The following is a 20,333-nucleotide window of genomic DNA, read 5'->3' on the forward strand; positions in this document are numbered from 1 at the left end:
TTGCTGTCTGTTCACCCTATTTTCAACCCCTCCACGGACTGGTCTAATCACCTCACTGACCTTGTGTTTGTTCTGCTTCCTCTTCACTTCTATCAATGGTCTCTCTTCATACAACCTTACCACAGTCAGTACATAAGCCCTCTCCCATGCACTTCCTGCCATCTGGAAGTGGTCCTTTCTAGTTTCCTCCACTCATCTAGCAAAGGCCCCTTCACTTTGTCCTACACACTCTTGCCAATTTGGTAATAGGGCCTTCTCCTCTGTGATTTCTCTCATATTCAGCAAACATGTTACCGCTAATGCTGCATCTGATTTCAGATGCTAAAGAAAGTAAAACTGCACCATCTTGTAGTCAGCAAAGTATATCAGAGACAGTTTCTTACCGGCCAGCAGCTGGAAGCCAAGGGAGACACCAATGCCCTCCACATGGCATCTGCAGCAAAGACAAGACAGAGTGATGATTCTCAATAATTGAACAAGGCGCAGCATGCCTTTCAGGGGGAGGAGCTCTGTAAAACCACTCAAGGGGAGGAATTGGTGATCATGAGGCAGGGCACTTATTGGAGGGGGCGAAGCACCCAGAACAAGTTGGCAGCCATGTTGTGTTCCATTTATGATAGAACTTAAAACCCTGATCCGCACACCCCAGAATTGTAGTGGTTAGATATTCATATGCAAAGTGTGCACCTTGAGCCCATCTCCCACTACAGAAAGCCTGCTGATGCTTCACATTGAAGAGTGTCAATATTTCGACATTAGGATTTCATGGTCTTGACCGTGAGCATTCTGGGAAATGTCAGTTTTCTGCTCCGTCAGTGTGCTGGCCAAGTGGTGATTTCTTTCTGCCTCTTTAAATCCCCTTTGCAGTTCCAGTGGGAGAAGTCACATGACCTGTTTGTAGCATTACTGGCAAAGGACAGCTGCCATGTTCTATCCCTGTATTGGCTACATTTTGGTGATAGGTGACAATTTCCTAATTAGAATGCACAGGTGCCAGAGAAATGTGGGAGTTTTTAGTAATTTGCATCTGCAAATGCTTGAGGTTTACAATAAGTCAAGGACACCCTACTCTATGGCTCTCCCCATCTCTCCTGTGTCCAGACATTCTCACCCAAACCAGGTCATTGGCTATGTGTTACACGGGTGAAGCTAGAGACAAAATAGACATAGCCAGGAAGATTGTTGACTCTTTTTCTGGTTTTGCTCTTTGCTGCTTTGTTTTGTTAGCACTATGTTGCCCTCCAGTGGCCATAGCCAAGAAGGTTAATAGAAGATAGTTCTGGTAGTCTAGCTTCTTTCTTCTTCTCCTTTCCTGGAAATCCAAAGCATTGTACCCACCGGGGAGTTGGTTAAATGCCAGCAGTGCAGGCAAAGACAGGGTGCACTGTCTGTGAGAGTGGCTAGTGCTTAAAAGCAGGACCAATCCCCAATTTTTGCCCCAGATCCCTAAATGGCCCCCTCAAGGACTGACCTCAAAACCCTGGGTTTAGCAGGCCAATGCGCAAACCACTGAGCTATCCCCCCCCCCCCCCGCCCAATACTATATATGAAATGGAGATGCGTTTGTGTGGAGGGACAATAATTTATTAAATATTATTTCAGTCCCCAGGTCCTGAACAGCTTATGCCCTGAGTAGGAGCATCAATGGCCCTGATAACTGTTACTCTCTGTCTGTCTAGCACCAATCTCAGTGCTACTTGAATGCTTAGATGCAGATCCATAGCTAGAGTCACTATCAAGGCTGCTATTGTTCCTAGTTTTGAAGGCTGTGAGTCATTGATCTCAGCTGCAAGCTGATCTCTTGCATCTTTCTCATACACTCCCCCCACCCCCGCCATGCCCCTCTGAACTGTCTCCTTAAGGGGAGAGCAAGTTTTTGCTTGAGTCACTGATCCGCTCACAGCAGTGTGTGCTCACTATCAGCACAGAAATAGGTGGCTGCATCCCTGGCGGTCACTTTCTTCACAGTCATGACAGACAGCTTCTGTTGTTCTCTGCTGATCATGAACTTGCTCTCATCGAAGTCTTTCTCATAAGAGGGACTTGACCCAATATAAGTAATGACTATTAACTTCAGAACTTCTCCCTGGGGTTGCTGGTACCAGAGCATGGTACCAGTATCGTTCTGGTAACAGCTCATGGTCACAGCCTCCCCTGGTTTCTGGATTGCTGCTCTTGGCCACTGCAAGATGAGGTCTCCAAGCCCAGTACCTGTGTGAGCGAGGGGGAAAGGAGCAGAGATACATTAGCCCGGCACAAAAGGGGCCTCTGTCCAATGCCATCCCTGTCTGTGGCTAGCCATGCTGCTGTATCCCCATTGCAGGATGGGAGTTCTGGCTTCTTACCAGGCATCAGAAGGAGAAGAATTTTCAACATCTCTAGCAACAAATGTGACAGGATTGGTTCTTGTAGCACTTGAATTTTGCTAAGGCAACAGGAAGTGAGAGGAATGCAATACCCCTCCCACTGCTGCCACTTGGCTCTGAAAAGTGTGTCAGGGAAGAAAGAAATGACACTTTGTCTCAGATATTTACCTCTATATTACAGACTTCCCAATCAGCCTTTTAACCCAAGGCCTGAGCATTCATGGTGGTTAAAGATCCCAGAGCATTCTATCTACTGCCGTGTTTGCCTCCAGCAGACCCCTGGACAATTCCAACAGGGTTAAAAGTTTTGGTGTGTTCTCAAAATCACCCCTGCAATTTCATGCTATACAGTATTCAACGTGATTTCCCATCCTATGCCAAAGTCATGTATTGTACTTGCCAGAATGTCAGCAAGCAGCGAACAGCAGAGCGGCTAACAGAGGGAGTTAGCCTGGGAGTTCGCCTGGGGAGAGCCCGCTTAGACTTACATCTTGCCAGCTTCTCTGAGTAGTTACTACAACTCGGTCCCTAGTCTGTAACTGTGCATGGGATTATTCCATCCTAAGTGCAGGACTCTGCACTTGTCCTTGTTGAACCTCATCAGATTCTTTTGGCCCAATCCTCTAATTTGTCTAGGTTCCTATCCCTACCCTCCAGCATATCTATCTCTCCTCCCAGTTTGGTGTAATCTGCAAACTTGCTGAGGGTGAAATCCACACCATCCTCCAGATCCTTAATGAAGATATTGAACAAAACCAGCCCCAGGACCGACCCTTGGGACACTCCACTTGATACCAGCTGCCAACTAGACATGGAGCCATTGATCACTACCCGTTGAGCCTGACAATCTAGCCAATTTTCTATCCACCTTATAGTCCATTCATCCAGCCCATACTTCTTTAACTTGCTGGCAAGAATACTATGGGAGATCGTGTCAAAAGTTTTGCTAAATTCAAGGAACAACACGTCCACTGCTTTCCCTTCATCCACAGAGCCAGTTATCTCATCATAGAAGGCAATTAGATTAGTCAGGCATGACTTGCCCTTGGTGAATCCATGCTGACTGTTCCTGATCACTTTCCTCTCCTCTAAGTGCTTCAAAATTGATTCCTTGAGGACCTGCTGTATGATTTTTCCAGGGACTGGGGTGAGGCTGACTGGCCTGTAGTTCCCAGGATCCTCCTTCTCCCCTTTTTTAAAGATGGGCACTACATTAGCCTTTTTCCAGTCGTCCGGGACTTCCCCTGATTGCCATTAGTTTTCAAAGATAATGGCCAATGGCTCTGCAATCACATCCGCCAACTCCTTTAGCACTCTCGGATGCAGCGCATCCGGCTCCATGCACTTGTGCTCGTCCAGCTTTTCTAAATAGTCCCGAACCACTTCTTTCTCCACAGAGGGCTGGTCACCTCCTCCCCATGCTGTGCTGCCTATTGCAGTAGTCTGGGAGCTGACCTTGTTCGTGAAGACAGTGGCAAAAAAAGCATTGAGTACATTAGCTTTTTCCACATCCTCTGTCACTAGGTTGCCTCCCTTATTCAGTAAGGGGCCCACACTTTCCTTGGCTTTCTTCTTGTTGCCAACATACCTGAAGAAACCCTTCTTGTTACTCTTAACATCTCTTGCTAGCTGCAACTCTAAGTGTGATTTGGCCTTCCTGATTTCACTCCTGCATGCCTGAGCAAAATTTTTATACTCCTCCCTGGTCAGTTGTCCAAGCTTCCTCTTCGTATAAGCTTCTTTTTTTGTATTTAAGATCAGCAAGGATTTCACCATTAAGCCAAGCTGGTTGCCTGCCATATTTGCTATTCTTTCTACACATAGGTATGGTTTGTCCCTGTAACCTCCATAAGGATTCTTTAAAATACAGCCAGCTCTCCTGGATTCCTTTCCCCCTCATAAAAAGAAAAGGAGTACTTGTGGCATCTTAGAGACTTACAAATTTATTTGAGCATAAGGTTTCCTGAGCTACAGCTCACTTCATCGGATGCATGTAGTCCAACCCCCTGCTCAAAGCAGGACCAATCCCCAACTAAATCAACTAAATCACCAGCCAGAGCTTTATCAATCCAGGTCTTAAAAACCTCTAAGGATGGAGATTCCACCACCTCCCTAGTAAGCCATTCCAGGGCTTCACCACCCTCCTAGTGAAATAGTGTTTCCTAATATCCAACCTAAACCTCCCACACTGCAACTTGAGACCATTGCTCCTTGTTCTGTCATCTGCCACCACTGAGAACAGCTGAGCTCCATCCTCTTTGGAACCCTGTTTCAGGTAGTTGAAGGCTGCTATCAACCCCCCCTCACTCTTCTGTTCTGCAAACTAAATAAGCACAGTTCCCTCAGCCTCTCCTTATAAATCACGTGCCCCAGCCCCCTAATCATTTTTGTTGCCCTCCACTGGGCTGTCTCCAATTTGTCCACATCCTTTCTGTGGTGGGGGCCCAAACCTGGACGCAATACTCCAGATGTGGCCTCACCAATGTTGAATAGAGGGGAATAGTCACTTCCCTTGATCTGCTGGCAATGCTCCTACTAATGCAGCCCAGGATATGCTATTAGCCTTCTTGGCAACAAGGGCACACTGTTGACTCATATCCAGCTTCTCATCCACTGTAATCCCAAGGTCCTTTTCTGCAGAAATGCTGCTTAGCCAGTCTGTCCCCACCATCAAGTGATCCATCCCGTCGCCCATTCCCAGCTTCTGGCAAACAGAGTCTAGGGACACCATCCCTGCCCATCCTGGCTAATAGCCATTGATGGACCTATCCTCCATGAATTTGTCTAGTTCCTTTTTGAACCCTGTTATAATATTTATAGTAATTGAAACACAAAACTCACAAAGTAACAAAAAACTAAGCTGTTCCCCTGAACAATACAGGCTACAAGTGCCCAGAGGTCTTTCACTTTGCATGCCCGTGTCTGCTGCAAAAAGTCTGTTTCTCTGGGAAGCCAACAATGCCTCTGTGGGTTTGAGGCCAGGTGTGCATCATCTCTCTCTCTCTCTCTCTCTCTTACATTATTGTCAGCTCTATCTCATTTGGGTGTAAGGTTTCTGATTGAGTTGCTGATCTCCTCACAGCACTGTGTACTCAGTGGCAGCACAGAAGTAGCTGGCTGAATCCTGGGTTCTCAGATCCACAATGCTCATGGAAGAGATCCTGGTATTGGGTCTAGTGATTGGAAACTTGGGTGCATTATACCCCTCCTCATAACTAGCATTGGACCCATACACACTTTGGGCTATTAACCTTGGACCATCTCCCTGGAGCTGCTTGTACCAGTACATGTAAGAGTAGCTGGTTTCATTCTGGACACACTTTATCTTCATGGTTTCTCCAGGTCTCTGGGTTGCATTTCTAGGGAATTGAGAGATGAGAACTCCCAGTCCAGAGCCTGTGTGAGAGAAACAGAGCCAAAGCCCTAGAAATTAGCAATGAAAAGTCCAATGAAACCACATTAAAAATGCCTGCCACTCTCCCAGCCAATGTAGGATTGCTCCTATAGCATAATCTCCATGGCATCACCAATTCAGGCTCTAATTATTTCAGCGGCACTGTTTCTGCCTCTTCCCTTGGGAGACTATTGCACAGCCTAGTCCATCCTCATTGTTAGGAAGCATTTCCTAGTTTCTAGACTAACGTTTCCCCCTTTTACACAGTTTCACCCCATTTACCTCTAGTTACATCACCTTTTCCTACCCAAAACAATTCTCCTTCCTCCTTGATATGTAACACTCCAGATATTGTTGTCATAGTACCTAGTTCTCTTCTCACTAGCAGTTTGGCTGAGCTGAATATGTTTAATTCCATTAACCCTTCTTCAATGGATAGTCCCTAGGTGCCCCCAACACTTTCACTGATATTTTCAGAACTCTCTCCAGTTTGTTGACATCACTTCTGCATCCAATTCCCAGAACTCTGGAAAGATCCATATTAATGTCCTGGCCTGTATGTATCTGTAGGGAAGCTGTGCTCTTCTTGAACATCTGGCTGGATCCCGTCTTTCGTAGGGGTCAGGGAAGAATTTCTGGGTTCTTACCAGGCACCAGAAGCAGCAGGAAACTCAGCATTTTTGCCAATGAATTTTATTCTTCTCTTTTTTTACTTCTTGGTTTTTATGAAGGTGACAGGAAGTGGTGAGGAGACCAGAGCCCCTCCTTTGCCTCTGGCTTCCTTTTGAAAACCTGGGGAGGAGAGAAACCTGTATAATGAATGATAAATAAAGTTCTTATAAATGAGATATAAAACTGATTTCCTGAGTATTTGTGGTCAGAAAAGATCCTTTAGCACTTTAGACAAGAGAAGCAGGAGTCATTACCCTGGGCAAATCCCATCTCATGGTATTCCATTCTGTCCTCCAGCAGTGTAGAAGATGTTATTCTGCACTTTCTTTCCTGAAAGACTGAGCCATGTGCTGAATATATTACAGTTTTATTGGTGCATCACCAGGGCCATGGAAATGTTTCTAGTTTTCTAGAATTTTCTCCTCAGAATCTGTGGAATATTTTGGAAAATGGGGATACTTTGAAAACAAATTCAATCAAAACACAAATGGTAACACCCAGTTGTTCAGTAAATTCATTTTAAATTCATTAGTAGATTTTTATACGATTCACTTTCATTCTGGCTTCTCTTTCAGAATGTTTTAACACATCTGCCCCTTTCACCCAGAGATCTTTTTTTACCTTCCTTGAGATCTTTCTGCCTAGCTCTTTCACTTCCCTCAGTCTCCCCATCCCCTCACTGTGGAAATCTTCTCCCATCTCCTCCCTTCCTGCAAGAGAGAGAGAATCCAAATCTGTCATGTAACTGCATGTTGGTGTTCAGTAGATGAACAATCTACAATCAGCTGTGGGGTTCTTGGGACTGGGTGCTGCAGGGAAGAGACAGGAAGGGGGAAAGATCAGAGGAGCCATCCCATTGTTCATGGGTGGGGAGGCAGGGGTGATACCACACTGAGCTGCTGGTCTCTTTGTTCCCACCTTTGTTCCCAAAGGTGTTGGCTGCTGGTGGCAAGAGGCTCTTTGTCTGCTTCCTGCAGAAGCTGTGGTTGGCTGCCCTTCCCCAAGAGGCAGGGCACTGGGGAAGTCAGCCAATCAGAGGGGGCTTTCCCCCCAGGAAGGGCTGAAATTTGCCAGAGGGTTGGAGCTTCTCCCATCATCACAGTCTGGAATGTCAATGTGTATTAGCATCTATCTATCCTCTACAAACCCCTCTATGTCTCTCCAGTGCCAAGGAGGCAAAATGAAATGACAGGGCAACCAGCCATGACAGATTGCAACTACACCAGGGTTAAAGCCCCTGCTATTACCAACTCCAAGAGGAGAAGTATACTCTGCACACATAGGACAGGTGTGACCCAAACCCCACTTAAAGAAAGCACAGCCCCAAAACCAACTTCCTGTAAGTGTGTTCCATGTTGCCATGTGGAATGTGCTAACACAGAAAGGGACTGGGTACAAGACAGCTCTTGTCAAAGAACTCACCCATTATGAGATCACAATCACTGGCATCACAGAGGCCTGTCTGACACATCTAGTTACTGTGGAAGGAGCAGCCTTCCTTCACACTGGTGGTCCACTGCAAACCCAAGGTATGGCACTTGTTATTAGACAACCTTTAGCACAGAGTATAATCACAGGGAACCCCATCTCTCCACACTTATGGTATGCTAGGCTCCAATATCATTATGGACACTTACTGTCATTTTGGCTTATGGACCAACAGAAGATGCATCACTTGCAGAAAAGCATGCTTTCTACCAACAGCTAGCAGCAAAAATCCAGTCAACTCTGCCACAGGACACATTGCTAGTGCTCAAAGATTTCAGTGCCATGACTGACTGTGATTGAACTGGGTATGAAACCTGGTGTTTGACATTGTGTGCCGCCAAGGCCTTGTTTGTTATGGGCTCCTCATTTAGGCACTTTAACAACCATTGCTGGACCTGGTTTTCAAACAGTGGATGTGCCATGAAGGAAATTGACCACATCCTCATTAGAAATCATTCTATAGTGAAATCTCACTGGGTTTTCAGAAGCAGAAGCCAACTCAGACCATAGACTAGTTGTCACTCATCTTTCACTATTTTCTTCCAACTCCTCACAAGCCAGATGTCCAAGAACAGTACAATGACCAACGTCTTTCTGAGGATCTTGTTAAAGCCATGAAATACGCACAAGCCATCAAGGGTCACAGACATACCTTTGGTACCCTCTCAGATTATGTGGAGATTGTCTGGAGTGGTGTACATAACGCTATATCACATGCTGCCACTGCAGCAATCACAGAATCATAGAATCATAGAATATCAGGGTTGGAAGGGACCCCAGAAGGTCATCTAGTCCAACCCCCTGCTCGAAGCAGGACCAATTCCCAGTTAAATCATCCCAGCCAGGGCTTTGTCAAGCCTGACCTTAAAAACCTCTAAGGAAGGAGATTCTACCACCTCCCTAGGTAACGCATTCCAGTGTTTCACCACCCTCTTAGTGAAAAAGTTTTTCCTAATATCCAATCTAAACCTCCCCCACTGCAACTTGAGACCATTACTCCTCGTTCTGTCATCTGCTACCATTGAGAACAGTCTAGAGCCATCCTCTTTGGAACCCCCTTTCAGGTAGTTGAAAGCAGCTATCAAATCCCCCCTCATTCTTCTCTTCTGCAGGCTAAACAATCCCAGCTCCCTCAGCCTCTCCTCATAAGTCATGTGTTCCAGACCCCTAATCATTTTTGTTGCCCTTCGCTGGACTCTCTCCAATTTATCCACATCCTTCTTGTAGTGTGGGGCCCAAAACTGGACACAGTACTCCAGATGAGGCCTCACCAATGTCGAATAGAGGGGAACGATCACGTCCCTCGATCTGCTGGCTATGCCCCTACTTATACATCCCAAAATGCCGTTGGCCTTCTTGGCAACAAGGGCACACTGTTGACTCATATCCAGCTTCTCGTCCACTGTCACCCCTAGGTCCTTTTCCGCAGAACTGCTGCCTAGCCATTCGGTCCCTAGTCTGTAGCGGTGCATTGGATTCTTCCGTCCTAAGTGCAGGACCCTGCACTTATCCTTATTGAACCTCATCAGATTTCTTTTGGCCCAATCCTCCAATTTGTCTAGGTTCTTCTGTATCCTATCCCTCCCCTCCAGCGTATCTACCACTCCTCCCAGTTTAGTATCATCCGCAAATTTGCTGAGAGTGCAATCCACACCATCCTCCAGATCATTTATGAAGATATTGAACAAAACCGGCCCCAGGACCGACCCTTGGGGCACTCCACGTGATACCGGCTGCCAACTAGACATGGAGCCATTGATCACTACCCGTTGAGCCCGACAATCTAGCCAGCTTTCTACCCACCTTATAGTGCATTCATCCAGCCCATACTTCCTTAACTTGCTGACAAGAATACTGTGGGAGACCGTGTCAAAAGCTTTGCTAAAGTCAAGAAACAATACATCCACTGCTTTCCCTTCATCCACAGAACCATCATAATCGCCATCATAAAAGGCGATTAGATTAGTTAGGCATGACCTTCCCTTGGTGAATCCATGCTGGCTGTTCCTGATCACTTTCCTCTCATGTAAAGTGCTTCAGGATTGATTCTTTGAGGACCTGCTCCATGATTTTTCCAGGGACTGAGGTGAGGCTGACTGGCCTGTAGTTCCCAGGATCCTCCTTCTTCCCTTTTTAAAAGATTGGCACTACATTAGCCTTTTTCCAGTCATCCGGGACTTCCCCGGTTCGCCACGAGTTTTCAAAGATAATGGCCAATGGCTCTGCAATCACAGCCGCCAATTCCTTTAGCACTCTCGGATGCAACTCGTCCGGCCCCATGGACTTGTGCACGTCCAGCTTTTCTAAATAGTCCCGAACCACCTCTATCTCCACTGAGGGCTGGCCATCTCTTCCCCATTTTGTGATGTCCAGCGCAGCAGTCTGGGAGCTGACCTTGTTAGTGAAAACAGAGGCAAAAAAAGCATTGAGTACATTAGCTTTTTCCACATCCTCTGTCACTAGGTTGCCTCCCTCATTCAGTAAGGGGCCCACACTTTCCTTGGCTTTCTTCTTGTTGCCAACATACCTGAAGAAACCCTTCTTGTTACTCTTGACATCTCTTGCTAGCTGCAGGTGCAGGTGCGATTTGGCCCTCCTGATATCATTCCTACATGCCCGAGCAATATTTTTATACTCTTCCCTGGTCATATGTCCAACCTTCCACTTCTTGTAAGCTTCTTTTTTATGTTTAAGATCCGCTAGGATCTTAAATCATCTTCACATGGTTATGCAAGAAACCTCAGCTTTCTGAAGAGGCCTTTGATATATTAGCAAAAATGGCAGAAGCACATAAGCAAGGAGATGTCCAAGAATGTAAATATCTGAAAGGCATTTTCCAGGTCATGGCAAAATTTGTCTGTGAGATCTATGTCAGATCCCTGGCTGACGAAGCAGATAGACTAAAAAACAATAATCTTCCTCCTGCCTACAGTGCCATTATGCACCTGGCTGGCAGCAATAAACAGTCTTCTATCATCCGCCTTATGAAACCAGATAGTTCTGCCTGCTCATTGTCAGACGAGGTTCTGGACAGATGGAAAACACATTATGAAAGCACACTGACCCACAGCCCTGCTAATGACTGTCTAGAGCTATGTGACCTGGTGAACCACAGAGTTGCAGAGCCAGGGATGAACACTAATCCTCTGTCATTCGAGGAATTATGAAAAGTCATCCAAAAATTACAGAATGGACATGTTGGTATTCCACCTGAACTGCTCATAGGTGCCTTGGAAATATGAACGTCAGCCTACGTCAACTGTTCAACGAGCGTGGGCATCAGGCAAAGTACCAGCAGAATGGAAAGATGGCATCATAGTGTCCCTGTGCAAGGGCAAAGCATCTTACACCACGTGTGGCAACTACAGGCCAATCTCATTGTTATCCATCCCTGGAAATGTCTTTGCTTACATTTCTTCTTAGTAGGATGCAGCTGCTCCTTAACAGATACCGTTGTCCACAGCAATCAGGTTTCACTGCAGGGCAGTCAACAATGGATGCTGCCCTTACTCTTCAGCTTCTGGATGAGCCACAGTGAGAATTTAACCACCAGCTTCACATAGTATATATTGACATCAAAGCTGGTTTTGATTTGGTAGACAGGTCAACACTTTGGTTTGCACTGAAAGGAGTGGGTATTCCACATGCTCTGCTAAATCTGGTGCATGATCTTCCCACCAGTACTGGTGTGAGAGAGCATGTGTGTTCACAGCTTTTACCATGTTTCTACCCAACCTCAAGTGTGGAGCAGGGATGAAATCTTGCCCTGGCACTATTCTGTTGAGCTATTGACTAGATATTAGGACTTGCTCTTCTACATGTCAGAATCAAGTTTGGTCAAGAAGAGTTTGCCAACCAAGATTACATCAATGATGCTGTCTTGCTTACAGAGAAGTCATAGAATATCAGGGTTGGAAGGGACCTCAGGAGGTCATCTAGTCCAACCCCCTGCTCAGAGCAGGACCAATCTCCAATTTTTGCCCCAGATCCCTAAATGGCCCCCTCAAGGATTGAACTCACAACACTGGGTTTAGCAGGCTAATGCTCAAACCACTGAGCTATCCCTCCCCCTCTGTCTTGTTTACAGAGAAGTGTGTTTGGTTTTATTTTGCTTGTTAACTTACTTTATTCTGTATGTGATTACTTGAAACCACTTAAATCCTACTTTTTATACTTAATAAAATCACTTTTGTTTATTAATTAACCCAGAGTAAGTAATTAATACCTGGGGGAGCAAACAACTGTGCATATCTCTCCATCAGTGTTATAGAGGTGGGACAATTTATGAGTTTACCCTGAAGAAGCTTTATACAGAGTAAAACAGATTTATTTGGGGTTTGGATCCCATTGGGACTTGGGTGTCTGGGTGCTGAAGACTGGAGTACTTGCTGAGCTGTTAACAGTGAAGTCTGCAGCTTTGGGGGCGTCGTTCAGACACTGGGTCTGTGTTGCAGCAGGCTAGCATGTCTGGCTCAACAAGGCAGGGTTCTGGAGTCCCAAGCTGGCAAGGAAAATGGGCTCAGAGGTAGTTTCAGCACATCGGGTGACAGTCCCAAGGGGGTCTCTGTGACTGAACCTGTCACCATTGGGGACTTCATTAGATAATGTCTGGTGTGATGACATCAACTGTGGTCACTCTGGCTATGATCACTAAATGAACAGCCTACAAATGAACAATTTACTATCAGCTGTGGGTTTTTTGTGGCTGGGAATATTTATAGGAATAGTTTATTAGCATCTATCTATCATTGCCTGATATGGATCCTGTAGTTCTATGGTGATTTTGGATAATAAGGGAAAAGAATACTTTAGAGAGAGCTTGGGAAATAAAGCAGAACAAGGGCACTGTTGGAAGTTGCTGGGTGTATCAGGAGAACTCTTAGCCACGGGGATGTCATTTTAGTGCTTGTGGCTAAATATGGGTGTTTGTGCAAATTCTGCTACAGGCATCAATATCAACAGGTGTTACTGACACCCAATCTGTGTCTATAACATTCACTAGGAACCAGAGAGACTTGTCTGTGATGGAAAATAAAAAACAATTTCATACTCACAGAGAGAGGCAGAGCATGAAAGCAGAGGAGAGGAGCCCAATGACATCAATGTATGGCCTCTAGTGCTCCTCCTTGGCATTGCACCTTGAAATATTGTTTTGATATAAGTTCCACTTTGAAACTGACCTAAAATATTTCTGTGAGAGACTAGAAATGGCCAAGAAATCTGCAGAATGGGATCTGGAGCTTTTCATCTCTAGGACCTAGTGTGATGCTGTATGGAATCTGGGGGACACGCGAAGATATTATGAATATTAATATTGTAAAATTGTAATGAGTTATTTCAGATATGCCATGTAATGTATCTGCAAAAATGTTATAATTTGTCAGATATAATAATCTCACTTATGTGTTTGTATCACCTTTGTATTATGAGTTATAGATATGTATGTCCATATTTCAAACTTGTGCTATGCTTCTGGGTGTCAGCCCCAGATTGTTCGGCAACAGCACTGCCTTGCCTGATTGATGGCCCATTGAGAACCATCAATTATACAACTGACCCATTAAGAGAAGGCAGATACAACTTATGACTCAGCAAGGCATGCAGGGGCATGCCTATGGACAGGACTCTAAGGTTTTTCAGGCTGTGTGCTGGACAGCTTGTGTTTGAAACAAAGGAAGCTCAGGCCGCATGGCAAGAGACTATAAAAGGCAGCTGCATCTTCTCCATTTTGTCTTCAGTCCTGCTTCTTACCTCTGGAGGAACTTTGCTACAAACTGAAGCTCCGAACAAAGGACTGAATGACCCATCCAAGCCATGGATGCATTCCAGAGGGACTTTCAAGCCAGCAAACTCACCAATAGTGCTAGGAACTTGATATATGGATTTTGAAGTCTTTGTATGTATGTGACTGCTTTACCACTTAACACCTCTCTTGTTCTTTCTTTATAATATATATTTAGTTTTAGATACTAAAGGATTGGCTGGCAGCATGGTATTTTGAGTAAGATCCTAATCTATACTGACCTGGTGACTTGGCTGACCCTTTGGGGTCAGAAGAATATTTTGTATATGTCAGCAGAGTTTAAAATAACTTCTCACTGTACTGGACGTAGATGCTGATTGGGAGCCAGAGACTGGAATGCAATAAAGGGGGCTGTGCGGTTTTTTTTTTTTGGTTTTTTTTTTTGCTTCTTGATAACCGGTGTGGGGGATCAGAAGCACAGTTTGCGACTGGTTGGGAGGTTTAACTTCAGTGTTACCCACCAGTTTGGGGAGTATCTGCTTTCCCTTTTGCAGCCTGCCCTGACCTTGACATTTCCAGTGAGGGCTGCCCCGGGCACCCCCGGTCACACCTAGGTTCTGATCCATTTATTGTTTTAGGGAATTTTAATGCTCTGTTAGTTACTTTAAAGTTACTGCATTGACAGTCCTTGGGGTAAAGTTTTTCCAGTTCATAAAATCCAGTTCAATGCTCTTTCAATCTAAGCGATTATTTTACTTTAGTCTAAGAAAAAGAGAAACAAAGAAAGATGAAATATAAAGTGACTTTCCTGATTCAGATCTCAGAAGCAGACATGAAGACTTTTTTGAAGAAGCACATTCTGTAAAAAACAGAAGTTAAAACACGAGGGACAAGGAAGAAGAGTGATGCACTTGGGAGTTCATAAAGACAATATAAGGGGTTAACAAGGCAGACTAACCTGAAGGAGTATTTAGCTGATTCCAAACCTTTATCAGGTAGTGTTTTGACCACAAAGGACTGGATCCACAAAGGTACATAAACACCTAAATCTGGGAATTGGGTGCCTAACTCCCATTTTTAGGTACTACTGTGATGCACAAAACTTTTTCTTGGCTGCTGCCTATCCCTAAACTCACTTGGCACCTACGTTTTCAGAGTAAACCTTCCCTAGGTGCCTATGTTTCTCTGCCTCTAGGCATACCCACTTCTGCCTTGCTTTAGGTGCCTAAACACCTAAGGCCCAGAACGATCCAGGGTATGATAGGTGTTTGGCCACCTGTCACTCCTGCAGGGCCTGAGCCAGTAGGCATGTTCTGAGGACGCCTCGCTTCACACAAAATGATTGGGTTGGAAGGAGGAGAACGACAACCTCCTTCATAACCTTTGGCCAGTGGTTAAGGTACTCAACTGGGATTTTGGAGACACACCAAGGTCAAGTCTCCCCTCTGTCAGATGCGGGGAAGGGATCTGAACAGGGATCTTTAACCCCCCAGGTGAGTGCCCTAAACACTGGACAACAGACCAATTCTTGTTCTCTTGTCTCTTCTTCCCCTTTTTCTGGCTAGCTGGTCACATGTTGCTGGATCAGTCTTTTCCAGGCTTCCCTGTCCAGTGCTCGTCCCATGCCCACTCCATACTCCCATATATAGTCTATCCACCATTTTCTTGGCCATCCTCTTGTTCTCCACCCATGAATTCTAGTCTTTAGTGCCTCCCTAACATGCCCATACCATTGCAGCCTCCTTTTCAGCAACTTCTCTCTAATACTGCAGGTCTCACTCCTGAAGACACCTTTCTGCATGTGGTCAAGCATTGTCACCCTCTCTCACTGGCCTCAGACATCTCATTTAAATGGCTTCAAGTCTTCTCAAGTGCTTCTCTTTGATTGCCCATGTCTCTGATCCCCCTCCAGTGACCATCACCAGGAAGGCTAATAGAAGATATTTACATAAGAACATAAGAATGGCCATACTGGGTCAGACCAAAGGTCCATCTATTCTAGTATCCTGTCTTCTGACAGTGGCCAATGCCAGGTGTCCTAGAGGGAATGAACATTCCTGATAGTCTAGATCAGCGGTTCTCAAACTGTGGGTCGGGACCTCAAGTGGTCATGACCGCATTTTAATGGGGTCACCAAGACTGGTGTTACACTTGGTGGGTACTGGGGCTGAAGCCAAACCCCAAGCTCCACTGCCCAGGGCCAAAGCCTGAGCCCCACTGCCAAGGGCCAAAACTGATCCGAAGCCCCACAACCCAGGGCTGAAGCTGAAGGCCAAGGGCTTTAGCCTGGGTGGCAGGGCTCAGGTTACAGGCCTCCGGCCTGGGGCTAAAGCCCTTGGGCTTTGGCTTTGTCCCCCTCTCCCCCATCTGGGGTGACAGGACTCGGGTGGGCTCAGGCTTCGGTCCCCCGTCCTGGGGTCATGGAGTAAGTTTTGTTGTGAGAAGGGGGCCATGGAGCAATGAAGTTTGAGGACCCCTCGGACAATGTATTTCAATGAGTACTCATATATGCCTCTGACTGGAAGTGCTATGGCTGCGCTGTGATGATCAGTTGGCAGGTCACTTGGCCACCAGAAGACCTCCTTCCTCGTTGCCTGTTTTTTCTCATGAGTTTACAAGCAGGCTGAGGTCCAAACATATATGGACTCCTATGAATGCTATACATGTACCAAGACACCCTGAAGCAGACCCCTTGGCACATTAGTACCTCTGAAGACTCTGGCTAGGCCTTGCTCTGCCATCAGCCCAGACTTTATTGTAGAACTCACAGCAGGGAGTTTGTGTTTTCTCGGTGGCTCTTCCAGGGGAGCACTCCTAACCCATTTCCTCTTACCCAGAGGTGTGGGCCTCATTCCCCTTGTTCTCATAGGTGGAATACAGAGTGGAAATAGACTATGACTTTCTCCTGTGCTCTTCCCTCTTCCTGCATCAGTTGTGAGCAGAGATCCAGGGAGAATCTCCGCTCTGGGAAGGGAGATGCAGTAGCAGGGGGAGGAGATTTTTACAGGGAGAGGAGGTGACTCTGAAGCGCTGTGTCTAGACTGCTGGAACAGAAATACACAGCCGAGTCCTCTGGCTCCATGGGTGCAATGTCCAAGTGAAGGAGCTCAGTCTGCGGCCTTTTAGCTTGGAATCGATCAGTGACATTGCCTTTTTCTGTTAGTTCTTTGTCACAGGAGAAAATGAGTAGATGCAGGCCCTGTCCCAGAGTCTGTCTGTACCAGAACATGTAATTGTGCCCAGAGGTTTGTTCACATGTGAGCTAGGCTTGGTGTCCCTTCTATGACATCAGACTCTGGTTTGGTTGATCCGAGCACCTGAGCATCTTGTGAGAAAAAGAGATAAAACACACGTTACAGAGACACACGGCTCTGTGAGAAATGTCCAGAGTTATGTCCTGTAAACACAGGGATGGAGATTCATGTCTCAGCCAATGACTTACTTGCTACCATGAAACAAATGTCCATGTACCAAAGTATGTGCATCCCCATCTCTGTCTCACTGAGCAGGGACATTCCCTTGCATTGGGTTTTACACAGCTCTGGAGACAATAGACTGGATCCATTTGTGATTTGTCTCCAGGTTCCTACACTCACAGATGCAGCAGCTGTGCCAGAGGGACCTGTGCACCTTCCTCCCTGCCCTTGCGAGCAGTGATTTGGTTTCCCTGCAAAGAGACAGATCACCTGCAAGTCAGTGGGTCTATGTGACATAAATACAGGGGTGACTTCACAGTGACAGGCCTAAATGATCATCTGAGCAGAGAGCACAAGAACTGAATTGCGCACAATGGCTCTGGTTCCCCCGCTTCAGGGGCTTCTTAAACAAAGTCCATACCCCAAGTCCTAAGGTAATTTAAAACATTCCCCTCCTGGGGTCCAATTTATTCAGTCCTCTGGGTACACACTGGCCCTTCAGGCCCCAACCCCTGTTCAGTGTCTCTGTGCTTGGTAGGGAGTCCCCAGCACTGGGAGATCACCAAGTCAATCACCACTCCCAGCCTGACTGGACCTCAGACTTCTCCAAACTGCCTAGGTTTCAGGGTCTTCCTCCTGCCACAGCAGGCTACTGCCAGCCCTCCTAGCTGGGGCAACTGCCGTGATCTCACCGTCTTCCCTGAAGGAGCCTTTCCTCAGTCTCTGCCACAGCTTCCGGAGCACATCCAGTGCCCTGCAGTGTCCTGCCACTCTTTACAGAGAAGTCACCCGATCTCCCAGGTGTGGATCATTCAGTAGCCAGTGATGGCTAGCTCCAGGCTCTCTACCCCTTTTGGGTCAAGCAACCCAGTTACATTGTTCTTGGCATTATTTATTTCCTGGAATCTATTCAAGTTCTTCCACTGGTGTTTCTCTGTGGAGGAGCTACCAGTGGATGCTATGCAGGGTGGGCACATACTGGGGCAAAGATCCTTGGGGGCAGAGAGGTTGAGAATGGTTTACAGAACCTTTCACCTCTAGCTCACAGTTCCTACCTGTACCCACATAAATCATGATTCAAGTTATTACAGTCTGTCAGACTGTGTGAAACCATTTGATGGCTCTCAGCCTCGTTCCAGCTGGGACAGGTGTCAGTTAAACAAAGTCCCACAGACTGAATTTACTCCTACTGTCACTGCTAATGAACACTTATCAGATTTCATCTCCAAGCACTTTCCAAAGGCAGGTGAGCATCATTTGTTCTGTTTTACAAGGAGAATCGGAGGCACGGGGAGGGTAAGTGACCTGCTCAAGGTCATGGGGCAAGTCAGTGGTAGATGTGGGAGCAAAGCCCCGGTGTCTGGAGTCCCTGTCCATTGGACTGACTCCCTGGCAAATGACACTCTCCCTTGCAGCTGTGGTGCCCTCAGAGCAGCGACCAAGCAGCACGTTCATGTGGGGGTATGTGTGTGGGGAAAGGAAGCGTGCACTGCTCTGCCTCTGGCTAAATAAAGGGCTTGGCTTCCAGAGCTGGAGGCTAGGTACCCCTCATGGTTCTTAAGTGTTAAATGACATCTCTGTCCCCTGTCACACCATTTCTGTGTGTGGCTGGGCCTGAGGTGTGTCGGTTGCGAGGGATGAGCAGCACTGGCGGGTTATTGAACAGCTGTGAGGTATGAAGCTCTCACTGTGCTTTACTAACTGCACAGAAATACACTGCAGTGTCTTCAACCATCCCGGGGTTGATTGTCAGGGAGGTGTTCACAATATCTGGCCGTGCCACACTGTATCTGTTTTTGAACTCTTTTTCCATGTCTGATGAATCCGCACCTATGGAGGTGGCTACTAACTGCAGCTGCCTTTCTGTAGCCTTCTGCTGATACCACAGGACAGTGATGTAAGAGCTGTCATTATGTTTACATGGGATTCTTGCCTTGCTCCCATTCTGGATGGCTATAAACTTCTCCTTCTGTGTCACTGTCACCCCACTGCAAAGACCTGCAAAGGAGAGTGAAGGGGACAGGGTGAATGAGGGCCATGGAGGGTGGAACACGCCTCACCTGGTCTCTATGCATTTCAGGATCTAGTTCCAAAACTCCTCCTTTGATTTTCAGCGCCTCCATGGAGAGTGAGGTTTAATTACCTCACTGACTTTATATTTGTATTGCTCTCTCCTCACTTCTATCAATGGCCTGACCTCAGTCTCTTCCCACAACCTTACCAAAGTCAGTACATAAGCCCACTCCTGCCCAGTTCCTGCCATCTGGAAGCAGCTCCTCCGTATTCCTCCCTGCTTCTGCCATTCATCTAGCAAAGGTTTCCTCCCTTTGTCCCTTCACACGTTCTTGTCAGTTTGGTACTGGAGCCTTCTCCTATGAAGCTTCCATCATCTGCAGCAAACACCCTCCTCCCCACATTCTGCTTCTCATCTCAGACGCTAAAGTAAAGCTGTAGCATCCTGGAGTCAAAACATTTATCAAAGACAGTTTCTTACCTGCCAGCAGCTGGAAGCCAAGGAAGAGACCCAATGCCCTCCACATTGCGTCTGCAGCAAAGACAAGCCAGAGTGATCATTTCCATTGAACAAAGTTCTGTGTGCCTTTAGCAGGCGGAGCTCTGTAAAACCACAAAAGGGAGCAGAACTGATGATCATGAGGCAGTGCAAATATGAGAGGTAGTAAAGCAGGGTCCAGATGTGGATTTGAAGTGTGCAACTGCCTCTCATTCCATTATGGATAAAACTCCAAGCCCAGATCTGCACACGTCGGAATTGTGGTGGTTAGACATTCTGATGCAAAATGTGTGACTTCGGCCCCTCTCCCTCTACACAAAGCCTGTTGCTGCTTCACATTGATCAGTGAAAATATTTTTACATTAGGGTTGTGTGATCCTGACAGTGAGCATTCTGGGATATGTCTGTTTCCTGCTCAGTCAGTGTCCTGGCCAAATCTTGATCTCTTTCTGCCTCTCTAGATCCCCCTGGCAGTTCCAAAGGGAAAAGTCACATGACACTGCAGCAGTACTGGCAAAGGACAGCTGCCATATTCCATCCCTGTCTTGGCTATATTTTAGTGGTGGGTGAGAATTTCCTACTGTTAGAATGCAGCATGCTTTAGGATCTCTCAGGAAGATGGGTGACACCAGAGAAATGTTGGTGCTTTAAATAATCTCTGCATCTGCAAACTCTCAGACAAGGACACCCTCCCCTCTGACTCTCCCCATCTCTCCTGTGTTCAGATATTCTCCTCCACACT

The 20,333-nt window shown here is 46.5% G+C and overlaps 1 gene segment (V, D, J or C); it reads right to left on the reverse strand.

The window, feature by feature from the left end:
• LOC140898634 (T-cell receptor beta-2 chain C region-like) overlaps nt 1–19,641 on the reverse strand; it is a 131,649-nt gene extending 112,008 nt beyond the window's left edge. The window contains 3 exon segments of the C gene segment in view: nt 11,634–11,646; nt 18,950–19,077; nt 19,574–19,641. Of these exon segments, the coding sequence occupies nt 11,634–11,646; nt 18,950–19,077; nt 19,574–19,619 (187 nt within the window).
• Between the last annotated feature and the right edge of the window lie 692 nt (nt 19,642–20,333).

The sequence above is a fragment of the Lepidochelys kempii genome, chromosome 1, assembly GCF_965140285.1.
Source record: "Lepidochelys kempii isolate rLepKem1 chromosome 1, rLepKem1.hap1, whole genome shotgun sequence".
NCBI lineage: Eukaryota > Metazoa > Chordata > Testudines > Cheloniidae > Lepidochelys > Lepidochelys kempii.